The 12,051-nt window shown below is 53.9% G+C and overlaps 1 protein-coding gene across 6 annotated transcripts in view; it reads right to left on the reverse strand.

The window, feature by feature from the left end:
* LOC117067359 (translation initiation factor IF-2-like) overlaps positions 1 to 11,625 on the reverse strand; it is a 30,163-nt gene extending 18,538 nt beyond the window's left edge. For 2 of the 6 annotated variants that reach the window (XM_033183809.1, XM_033183808.1), the window contains exons 1-2: positions 11,203 to 11,625; positions 7,893 to 8,189 (exon numbers count right to left, since the gene is read on the reverse strand). In XM_033183809.1, the coding sequence (XP_033039700.1) occupies positions 7,893 to 8,189; positions 11,203 to 11,617 (712 nt within the window). In that variant the 5' untranslated portion in view covers positions 11,618 to 11,625. Of the gene's footprint in view, positions 1 to 1,433; positions 2,544 to 7,892; positions 8,190 to 9,450; positions 10,835 to 11,202 lie in introns of those variants that run through there. The other 4 variants (XR_004430712.1, XR_004430711.1, XM_033183811.1 and 1 more) reach the window with 4 other exon arrangements.
* Positions 11,626 to 12,051: the final 426 nt, after the last annotated feature.

A 12,051-nucleotide genomic window follows, 5' to 3' on the forward strand; every position in this document is an offset into this window, starting at 1 on the left:
GACAGGCTGGCATCTTGACCCTGATCCTCCAGGCTTCCTATCCTGAAGGCCTCAGGGTTCATAGGGCAAACACACAGTTCCCAGGTCAAAAACTGTCCACCAGGCCTGGAGCCTCCAAGAGTAACAGGGCAGCTGCTGCTCCATGGCCATACGGAGCGTGTCAGTGAATGTTAGTGTACTCCCTAGAGCAGGGGTGGAGGAGTGTGCATGTGTGTGTGCAAATGTGCACATGCACACAGATGCACATTTCAGGAGGAAACTGGGCAGAACAGTCTCCTGCATGTGGGCACACATCCTTCTGGGCACATCAGCACTTGGCAGTGAGAGTACCAACATGTATACACATACATATCCACATGTGGGATGATATGTATGTTGGTGTTAGCATCAGTCTATGCAGCAGGGTAGGTAAGTGTGTGAGAAAATGTGTAAATGTAACAAAGACTTTGAAAAGCTGCCTGTGTGTGCTGCTACATGTATCTAGAATCGTGTGCCAGTACAGAAATTTGAATCTACATTTCTAAAATCTACATTTACATTTACCTGTGAAGGCATGTATATGAAAATATGTACATGGCTGGCTGGCCATTTGACTAAGTGTGACTGGCAGTCTGTGTTTGCAGGGTGCAGGTTTATGCGAGAGAGAAAGGTTTCTGCTGTTTCTATCACACTTCCCCTAAGTAATCACTGGGAAATATACGTGTTGGAAAACTGTATCTTTCATGCCTAAATATATCTCAGCATATATAAATGAAACATATTGTGCCGACCGAGATGCTACACATTAACGTTGTTTATCATTGATAGAATTAAATAACCCATGCAAGGCCCTGGTAGCATTTCTTACAATTTTATTTAACACTGTTTTGGCCAAGCAGCACTTGGCAAATACTCATACACACTGTGGCTCACTGTCACAAATGCGCGATTTGTAGGACATAATACACAACACACGAGAAGTATAACAAAACAATGTCATCTAAAAATTCCAAGTGACCCCCCTCTTTCTTTGGGGCTCCTCTTATTCCCCTTCCTTTCCCAAACCTGACGAAAACCCATCCCTTCACACTTCCCTAGGAGGTCTCTGCATTCATGCTAAAGACAGATAAAGTGGAGGGTGAGGATTTGAGGTAGGGGAAGAGATAACACTCCAAGACCTGGTCTCTGGAATGTGTCTACTCCTCCCCAGTCTGTCAGAGGCAGGCCCAAGCCCCAGCATGTGTTAAAACTGAGAGACCAAAGAAAGCATTTTTTATGGGTTCTGCAGACCCTCAGCGTTGACTGACATACTTACTTATTGAGAAGGAGGAAAAGGAGCTTCGTACTTATCAGATTGGTAAATCCTTCATTAAAAGATTCATAGAAATGGTTCCTTGCTTTTATTTCTTTCTTTCTTTCTTTCTTTTTTTTTTTCTTTTTTTTTTTTTTTTTTTTTTGAGATGGGGTCTCACTCTGTCACCCAAGCTGGAACGCAGTGAGTGGCATGGTTCTCAGCTCACTGCAACCTTTGCCTCCCGGACTCAAGTGACCTCCTACCTCAGCCTCTCACTCACTTTTCTTTCTTATGGGGAAACTATATCCCTCCTGGAGCCTAAATCAGAACAACCCTGCACACAGTTACAGGCTTGCCAGCTCACCTTTCAAAATGCGTGCTGGCCAATGGACTAGAATGTTAGCTAAATTATGAATGGCCTGAGGGAAAGAAAAACTAAGAGCTGGGAAGCTGGGGGCTTCATCTACAAGACCAAACTTGAACATGAGCAAGATGGTAGGACCACCAACGACCATCCTACAAGCTGAAAATGCAAAATGCTTCCTTTCTTACCCACCACTGGGCAGTGAAAAGAAATCACATTTAGTCCCCTGAATAGATGGCACTTGTAGGTCTTTTCAAACTTGCCAAGGACTTCTTCATCTCCCGAGAGTCAGGCCAAAATCCCATAGGGAACCTCAAAGCTCTGTTCCCTAGGATCTGTATTTTTGGGTTTTTAAAAATTTTTTTTAAGTTTTTATTTTTGGAGATGAGGTCTCACTATGCTGGCCAGGCAGGTCTCGAACTCCTAGCCTCAAGCAATCCTCCCATCTCGGTCTCCCAAAGTACTGGGATTACAAGCCTGAGCCAAGGTGCCCGGCCCCTAGGATCTGTCTTTAACCATCCCTGGGCTTCATTTTGGCACGGCAGTACCAAGATTGAGACAAGAAACTCTTCCCTATGCTTGCTTTCCTGCGTTCTAAGTTTCTCTCACTACTTTTTCTCCTATAGAGACCCATTAGGACTGTAAAATAAAGGAGGCCAAGTCCAACTGAAACTGTAATTGGACTTAACTCCACCCCTGTGCCCCAAATCCTCTGCCACCAGCAACGAAGCAGTCATCAGAACTGTCGTTTTAGACAGCCCCCGGTCCCTCTCCAAGGACTAGCAAAGCTATCAGCCAACCTGTTTGGGGGACAGCTGAATGTCAGAGCCCGAAAGTATTGTATCATCTTCGCACCGCTGGAGTCAGGAAGCGGGCTCTCCAGAGCCTGGTGCCAGGGGCTGTCTCCTGAGTGAATACAGAAGGAAAAAAAGTTTCCTAACATTTGGATTCAAAGTGAGAACGGTGAAAAGCACCCATCAGTGTCCGTGCAACCCCAACAAACGCGCGCGCGCGCGCACACACACACACACACACACCCTGTCCATGCAGACAAAATCATGAATCATCTCCATGGCTGAACGTTTTAGCGTTCAGTAATATTCTCAGAGGCCCAAGGTTTTCAGCCAAATCCCAAGTCTGTGCACAAGGACACTGCATAAATCCCTCCCCTTATGAAAGGCCAGTCTGAGCAGATGGGACCGCTCTTAAGTAAACTGTGGAGCCCTCCCTTCATCCATCTCGGAAGGAGCAGCGGGGGACTGGCCCTCTCAGCCCCGAGAGCAGAGAGCGGCAGAAGCTGTTAATTCTTGAGGCTAATGTTCACATCTCCAACTTAGCTCTCCGAGGGGAAGTGTCCATTTGACCACACAATCCTCCCTCCTCCCCTACCCTCCCTCAAGGGGAAATCAAATCTTGAAGTGAGACCGGAGGAGCTGCTGCGGAACAGGAGCACGGGAGAGCTGGCGGGGTAGGAGGCGGTGAGGGGCTGAAAGGCTCCTTAAACCCAGTTTCTTTCCATGCTAAGGCTGGGGAAATAACCTCATGGCAACTACACTTTCCGATAACTTGCCTCATTAATATTTATTAAGCAAAAGATTGTTTTAAAGAAGAAAGGGCCAGATAATTAAACACTCAGTGGAGGTAGATGGCATCAGTTGGGCTTCCTCCACCCTGTTCTCAGTGTGGCCCCACCCGCAGCCTAAGCCGAATGTGTACCCTGTACCATCAACCTCCCCAGCCCCTGCTCATCTCCCCAGGTGCGTCAGGAAGACACAAGGCAGGTGGAAGGAGAAAGAGACAGACTCGGGCACCCCAGGTGCTCACCAGGAAATGCACGGACTGTGAAATTATACCAGCGCTGGACAACTTACCACCACACTGGAACCCTTGGGGTACTGAAATAATTAACTTGCTAATCAGCTACACCTTGCTCTTTCTTTCTTCCTGGAAAAAAACAATTGCAAATCGCCTTCCCATCAGGTTCCCATGTCAGTCATTTGGAGACCAACAATGCTTTTGAAGAAATACACTCTGCCAACATGTAGACCGAAGAGGGTCATACCAAGTCAGGCCTCCTCCTCCCCAACCCTTCCCACTAGGCCCAGGGGGCACACAGAGACACAATGTTTCTGGAGATGTAGGGCTGTTTTTTTTTCCATCCACGGCACAGAGCTTTTCCATCTCCGCTAAGCTTTCTTGCTTTCACCCTCTTTAGCCTGCTTGCTGGCACTAAACAGCAAAGATCCATGTGGAGAAAAGAGGATTGATTAGAATCATAATAATGATCCCTGGCATTCGTCCGGTGTTAGTGTTCACAAAGTGTTTTCACACATTATCTCATTCGGCCAGAGGAGGTCGGAGCTGGAAGGGACCTCCGTAATCATCTAGCTGAATCCCCTCATATTACAGATGGGAAAACTGAGACCCGGAAAGGCTAAATGTCTTCCCCAATGGCCGGGGACAGTGTAGCCAGGTCTCCATGCTCCTTGTCTAGGAATCCTGTGGTGCCTCTGACCCTCTGCAAAGACGGAAAAAGCGTGGTCACGGTTTTGCTCCACAGTAGATATTAAACAAGTAGATATTAATACAAAATGAAAAGAGTAGGACATGAGAGTGAATAAAAGCAACTCCTGTAAGATATGGCTTGGGTGGGGGGGTGGCTGGAAGTGGGGAAGACAATTAGTCTAAGTCCTGAATGGAACATATTAATTAACAAAGTTCCCCCTCTTTTTGTCCCCCTTCATCTCTCCACTTCTCTCCAGGTTTAAACATATGAACATTATGCAGTTTTGAATCTAAGGCTTAATTCAGCTGCAGGTCCCGGGAGGAGAGGGAGTCTCTTCTTGGCTTCAGATCTGGCACCTATGCTCCCAAGGGTTGGCAGCATGACGGGCTTGTGTGTGCCTCTGTGTCCACTCAAGACATTGGATTTAGCAGTGAAAACCAGGCATCTTGATCCTTTCAGAGATCAGATGATTTGCAAATTAATGGCTCTTTTCCCCAAGGCTCTGAGGAGGTTAAAAAAGATTTCTGGTGAAGGAGCGTGGAAAAATGTAACACGGGGAAAGGGAAGGAAAGGAAACAGACATTGGATTTTGTGTCAGGAAAATACTTCCCTGTGAATGGCACTTGTGTGCGTGGACATGGGTCTCTGCATTTCCATGGGGCTGTCATGCCCCCCGTTGCCTGAGCATGTTGGAAGGTAAGCGGTTCCTTTGTGTGTTCGTTTATTACTAAGCCCAACTCTTTTCTCTCTAAAACTCTTTCTTCTCCCTGTTGAGCTGACCATGCTTCTGGATTTATGAAGAGAGATGTTTTAGCAGAAATCCCCCAGAGTGTCCCATCAGCCCTAAATCCCAGGCCCGCTCACCCCCCCAAGACCCCATGACACACAGCATGCCAACACGGCTTCCTCTTGCCTATGCATTAGCCATCCATTGTGGCAACCTGACATCTCTCACACATAAAACCGTAAGAGAGAAATAAAATATCTGTCTCTTGGCGAAAATAAAGCTTTGCCTCCCTCCTGATGTATAGGATATAAAATAAAGCCTCAGCTCCAATAGTGGGTTTTCCTTATGCCAGAGTTGCCTTTGCACACACGGAGACAATGAAGATGGATAGTTTGGGACGAGGCCCAGCCTCCTGGGGCCGCCTTCACCCTCTTTTATTATAGTCTCTCCCCCCTCCCCGCCTTTTTCTTTCTTCTTCACTTTCTTTCCTTTCTGGGCTGGATTTGCCTTTTATATGCCCTTCTCTTTCTTTCCCTGGAACTTTATTTCTCCTGCTCACTTTCTTTCTAAAGCTTGACAGAGACGGTGAGAAAGGAGCCAAGTTTCTCACCTTCCCAAACATGCCTGCCACCTCTCCTCACCTCCCCCTCTCCGATCCCCAGCTCTCTCTGGACCACCAGCCCCTCTGACTCATTTTGCTGCTACTGCTTTGAGATTTGCTTTGGTCAAATGTACAAATGTTCCCAAGGGACAATTAAAAATGTGTTTAGTGGTTGGGAGGGGGAGTGGATTTTTTTCTAGGGAGCTGCCCTTCCTGCCTCCTTCCTCTCTCTGGGCTGGGTGGTTTATAGATCCCAGCATTTCTTTATTTAGCCTCTGAGGAGGCCAACAGATCAAAGCCGCCACCTCACAGGGGTGAGAGTTGACATTCACCTCCCAAACCCAAGCCTCAAAGCTGCATCACCAGACGGACTGTGCGTGTTGTGCCCCTCCCAGCCAACTCAGCTACCAAGGGGACCATCAAGTCCCAGGCCAGTCCTCTGGCTCTTCTCCCCAGTCTGAAAACTGAGGGTGATATGAGGGAACATAGGGGGCCTTCCCCATGCTCACACAGAGAGACCAGAACGGTCACCATGATTGTCACAGAGACATGATCACCTTCCTGCCTCTCACACACTTGGCGCTCCTTCCCACAGTGCATAGAGCCCACCTTTCCCTCCTTTGTCCCTAGAAGCCTCACTCTTGCCTAGTGGCAGCTGTGCCCCTCTGCGCCTCTGTGTCTCTCAACCCAAGTCTGAGGAGGGTTGTCTCTGGAAGCCTCTCCCCATCCTTGCCCTGACCTCCCATCGCCCTCCTTCCATCAACCTCAGGCTGCTTCTCAGCCCATTCAAAACCCCACCTGCCCTAGGGGGCTGCAGGACACCGCCCAGGTCCTTGGAAGAGTTAGTACTGCCTGAAAGAAGGGGGTGCAAGGTCTGGGCCCCTGGGGGAACAACAGGGGAGGGGAGCTTTGGTATTGCAGGGAGGTAAGAAATGTCCCAGGGGCAGGGGCGGCTTTCAGCCTCTGAAACTAATCTCCCCAGGTGGAGGGTGGTAGAAGGGCTTCAGTATGTGTGACCCTAATCTGAGGAGATCTTTATTAATGCTGCCCAAAACCTGGAAGGGGAAGGAAGGCAGCAATATCTATGGAACTCTGCCCAAAAGTGGAGGTGGGGGCAGGGCTCAGAGCTGCCAAGTCCAGAAAAAACTCAATCCCAGTCCCAAAGGTCATTAGCTTTGGGGTTCCCTCTCTCTCTCTGTCTCCCCCCCACTTGGTATCTCTCCAGATATCGGCAGTGACCACCGCCATTAGGTAAGAGGAGAGAGTCAATTAGTGAGAGGATTGATTGCTGTGAGGCACGAGCCCCGTTTGTCTTCCTTACTGGGTGTGAGTGTGTTCAGACGGAGGAACACGGGCACGCACCCAAATACACATTGTTGTCACGCCGTCTTAGACGTTTTATTTATTTGTTGGATTCCTGCCCAGAGCCGCTTTTCCACGGGCGCAGAGTCTCCCACCAAATACGCTGCCTCCTTCCTCCGCACGCACTCGCCTGTCCCAAAACCGCACACCCGCTTCGTGCCTGCAGGACCCTCGGCTCCGCGCCCATCCCCGCGGCCTTCTTCGTGGCTGGGTCTCTTTTCTGTTTCTTTTCCTCCACTCATCCCCGCATTTCCCCGACAGATCTTTCCTTCCTTTATCCCCGCCTGCTTTTCCGTACTCCGTCTCGTCTTTTCTCTGGGTTTCTGCCTTTATTTTCTTTTCCTGTCCCTCTCTCCTCACTTCTGCCTCTATCTCTCTTTTCTGTTCTTCAGCTCAGCGTCTCCCTCCCGAGATTATCCACGCTCTGTCTTTGCTGCGGTGCGCGGAGCTGACTGGCAACTGGGATCTCCACGCTTGACCTCGCTGTTCCACCTGCCCCCTGCACCCGCTCCCCCCCGCCCCACCCCTGCTCCATGCCCAGGGTCCCTCCAGCGCTCGTGGGAAGCCCGAGTTGTTTATCCAGGCCAGGCGCACACCGTGACGCCCTGGCCTGCCGGATGCTGCCCTTTCCCAGTCCTGCGGTCCGTGCTCCCCCTTAACCAGCCCAAGCCCCCCTTGCTTAGAAAACATGGCCCGGCGCAAAGTGCACACTGGAGCAAGGTGCCAAGCCCCCCACCCAACTTCTCACCTTAAATAGTGCGCTGACCTAGGGATCTCGGGCAAGCCTCCTAACCTGGGCTCCCTGGCCGGGAAAGTGGAGATAGTACCCTTCTCTTCCACCCCCGACCACCCCCTTGCTATACGGTTCAGGGGAGACCCTGATACAAGCTGTAAAGTACTGCACACTAGTAGATCATTTCCATGAGAGAGTGATGGGTGAGATTAAGGCAATTTGAGTCTGGAGAGAACTAGAGGGGAAGGAGAGGCGGGAGACGTTGGCGCTCAGATCCGAGCGACCTTATCCACGCAGTTCCCTGAGTGGCATTACCGCGGCCTCACCGAGTCTGGGCGGAGTTTGCGTGGCCTCTGGGACCGGCAGAGTCCAGGGGTGTTCTTTCCTCCCTCCTCCGGAACGGGTGTAGCTGGGTGTGTACTCCCCATGGGGTAACCTCCTAGAGCCGGCTCCGCCCCAGATGCCTCCTTTCATGGCCTTATCACTCTTTTCTGCTCCTTGGGCTGTCCTGGAGCAGAAGGGAGAGGAAGGAAATGGCCAGGGGCGGCCACCATCCTCGGGATCAATAGCAGCCGGGGGTGACTGGGCAGGCTCTGTCCATGGGCCGAGCGTCATTCTGGAACCTCATGGGGAAAGAAGGGAGATGGAAGTTTGAGAGGGGCACCTTCAGGCTTCCCAAACTGCAAGGCATCTGGGGAGGGCTGACAGAACCCTCTCCAACCCGGGAGATCTGGTGATCGTCAAGGAGCTTCTCAAGAAAAGAAACCTGGACTGTGAAAGTCACCTCCTAGGCCCTCTGGGGCCATATCTGGGGGTGACTGGGAGGAGGGTGGAAAGGATTCTGCAGTCACCGAGCTATCAGCGAAAATGATCCCCACGGACCCTGGTCCAGAATGTACAGGTCCTGGGCGGTGTAAGTGGCTGTGGGTCTGTGGAGGACGTTGGGTAGGAAAGCGCTTGCGTAGTTGAGGATGCAGACAATAAGTGTGGCCTGGAAGGTGAGGAGGGAAGGTTGGTGCTCTTCGCTGAACGGACACTGGCTTAAATGCAGAGCTGAGCTGAGCGGCCTCGGAGACGGCGAAGTTAGAAAGCCTGGTCAGTTTTCTCTCCATGTCCCTGCGACCAATTATGTTTTAAAACAAAAGCTCAATGGAAACGAAAACAAAACAAAACCCACCATTAGTCTAATGTGCTGTCCCTGTGGAGGAGTTAAATCTGGACTCCAAACCTAGACTCTGGAGCCAAGAGGTGCACTTTGAGTTGCGCTCCCGACCCCCCCTTGTAGACGCCAGGGTTGGCTCCTGCGGACCTGTTTACTGAGCCATCTGGACACCAGGAAGAACAGAGCCTGACGCCCTAGAGCGACCGTCCTGTCCTCACCCTCAACTCCCCTGCCTTGCTGGTCTGTCTGTGGAGAGGGGCCTTCTTTCCCTTACACCTAGGTCCCAAGGTTCTTGAACCCCAAATGGATGGAGCAACCTCCTCCTGCCCACCGGAGGGATGTGACAGGCTTTGGGTTGGGGAAGGGCCGGCAGCTGGGTCCAGCTGTCGTCCGGTAGGTCCCACTGACCGCCCCACACTCCACCGTGACCCCTCTGCTTTGCATGAGAAGGAGCCCAGCTGGGGCAGGGGCGGAGGCGAGCCACCCGGGACTGGGGCCATTATAGATTCCAGAAAGGGGAGGTTGGGTCGAGGGCGCTGGCGGCGAGAACCGGGACAGATGCGGGGAGGGGAGGAGGGTGAGGACAGCAGGGCTGGATGGGCCCCCTCCCCGCAGGCCTCACGCAGCGCAGCAGGCTGGGAGGCGCCTGGGAGTCCGGGTGAAGGAAGTGAGGACCCAGTGCCACACGGCTCTTGGCGCTTTCGGGGGTGCCAGAATCCTACCGAGTACCAGTTGGCTTCCGCCGGGAAGTGCCGGGTCCGCAGGAGGAGCGCGAAGCCGAGTCGAGCCCGCGGAGCCCGCCCGCTAGGTCACAGAATCACCTTCTCCATCCTCTGCCCCGCCCTGCGTCTGGGCCTGGGAGAGACCGGCGGAGGCCGGCGGCGCGCAGGAGCTGACTCGTTCCCTGCGCTCCTCCTGCCGGCAGCCGGGAGCCCATATGTGTATGTGCAAGAAAGTGTGGAGAAGGCGTTAGGGTTCCGGCACCCAGGGGTCAGGGCAGAACGCCAACGAGTCGCACTGCGAGTCTCCGCGGCTTCGGTTTCCATGACATAGGGACGCCGGCGGCAAGGCGGGGGCTGCCGGTGGGCCTCGGGGTTGCTGGGCGGTGCGGGCGGAGTCAGCAAAGGGGCGTTGGCAGAGCCCTAAAACCCCACGGTTCCCCAGAGCGCAAGCCAGATTCGCTGTAGCAGCTTCCCCTTTCGTCCGAAGAGGGTATTCCATCTGTACAGCGGGATTCCCTGCCAGCCCAAGCTCAATGGGACTGCGCTTCCCCGAGCATTTCCCCCGTTTCAGCCTCCGCCTGGTCTGCGCATCGCGAGTAGGGGCCAAAGGCCAATTCCACAATACCAGCCAGCTCCAGAGGGACGCCCACCATCATGGTCTTCCATGCTCGGGTCAAATGAGCCTTCCTGGCACTCCTTCCCCCAAAGCACAAAAATAGGGAGCAAAAATGGGACCGCCCAGCCTAACCACCTTCAGACTCCACTTCAGGAGAAATCCTGGTTAAGCCCACCCAGAACAGGCGTGGTCGAAACGGAATTTAGGGTTTGACTTGAGTGCTCCGAAAAATTAGAGTAACTCTTCCAGGCGAAGGCACTCTAGACCAGGATCTGTCCGCCAAGTCTGGGCAAATGCGCCCCTGGGGGCGGCGGTCCCGAGTTCCTAGCCAGAGAGGGATTAGAGAGTTACGGGTTCCCTGAGGAGTGAACTATGGAGGGTGTGGTTTGCTGTTGTCTGGGGAAGCCGGTGCCAACCCGAAGCCTGGACAGAGGAGGACTGGAATCCGGGCACACGCTGCCCATACACTGCACGCCCATCTACTGCAGCCTCTTCGTGGCGTCCTGGCATCCCGCTCCTCCTTCCCTCTTCCCAACGCCACGACCATCACCCCCAGCCGCCGTTGGAGCCCCCGGTTTCCCGCCTAGTCGTTTGTTTTTGTACATAAAAGGTGTCTCCGGATCACAGTTTTCTCACAACTTTTTCGCCAGGGTTGCAACTCCTCACCCGTGGCGCTTCCCGGTCGACTCCTTACCGCGCGCCGGCGCCTCGCCTCCGGTCTCCCCGCCCCCATCAGGAAACCGCCCGAATCAACTTTGCGAGAGTGCTCTGTGGGAGACAGACACTCAGCTCGCCCGGACCCTGTGGACTTTGGATGGATTGGGGGAGGGGGCACAGAAAGAGGGACGGGAGGAGGGAGATTCTGCTGCTAAGCGCCCCCTCCCCCTCCAAAGATGTGCGCTGTGCCTGGAACAAACTTCCAGGTCTAGAAAGTAAGGTGGTACAATGCCAACAGCCGCTGATTTGCAAAGCCCAGCAGTGCAGCGGAGCCGCCTGGGATTCCGGACCCGGCTGCACCCCAATCTTCCACAAGGCTCGGTCTTGGACTACCCCCACTCCGCAGCAGAACTCTGGCCTCCACCTGCGCCTATTCCCGCTCTCTCTCTCTGTCCCTCCCATCGAAACCCACGCCTTACCGGAGCAGGAGGGGGCCCGGGCAAGGTGGTGCCCGCCGTCCGCGCAGCGCGGGGCCGCGGGTGCCGCCGCCACTGATCCTCTAAACGCGGTCTCCCCGCACTCTCCCGGGCCGGGGGATGCAGAATGGTTTACAGAGGGACCGCGAGGCGCTGATTGGTCGCAGGCCGCAGTGACGTCGGCGGGCGCTGCATTAAGGCGAGGGGGCTTCCAGAGCTCAGCCAACAGCCAGGAGCAGTGACCGAGCCGCCGGAGCTGGGGAGAGACGCACCAGGGCGGCGACTGGGCCAGGAGACCAGGGACTGAGGGACGCGCCCGGGGAGGGCCAGCAACTAGCCGCGGCCCGGGCGGCGACAGCGGCGGTCCGCGCCGAGCCGTTCCAGCCGCCGGCCTACTGTAGCCGCTGCGCCAGGACATTTTTTTTTTTAAAGCTCTCCAAGCTGTCCCCCTCCTCCCCGGCTCCTCCCGCTGCAAAAGAAAAACAAAAAAAAAACAAAAACAAAAAAAAAAAAAAAAGGAAGGAGGCTAGAAAGGAAACCCAGATTTGCCACCACAACGAAAAAAAGAAGGGGAAAAGGAGAGAAAGTCGAGCGACTGTGGGGTTAGACGGAGGCAGCCAGAGCGTGGGCCGAGCGATGCGGGGCTGTACGCCCAGGCGGCCGCGAGTTGTGACTGGAGCCACGATGCACGGCCAGGCGCGGTGAGAAGCCAGCCCGTAGTGCCTCCCGAAGGAGCCCGGGCGCAGGGAGGGTCGCCCTGAGGACACGGAGGCCGCCAGGCAGGCCAAGGGCCGAGGTGACTGGGCTGGGGCGGTAGGGAAGGAGCGAGTGCGCCTGGCTGCCTCTGCCCGG

This window comes from Trachypithecus francoisi, unplaced genomic scaffold (genome assembly GCF_009764315.1).
Source record: "Trachypithecus francoisi isolate TF-2019V2 unplaced genomic scaffold, Tfra_2.0 Lachesis_group20, whole genome shotgun sequence".
NCBI classification, from domain to species: Eukaryota; Metazoa; Chordata; class Mammalia; order Primates; family Cercopithecidae; genus Trachypithecus; species Trachypithecus francoisi.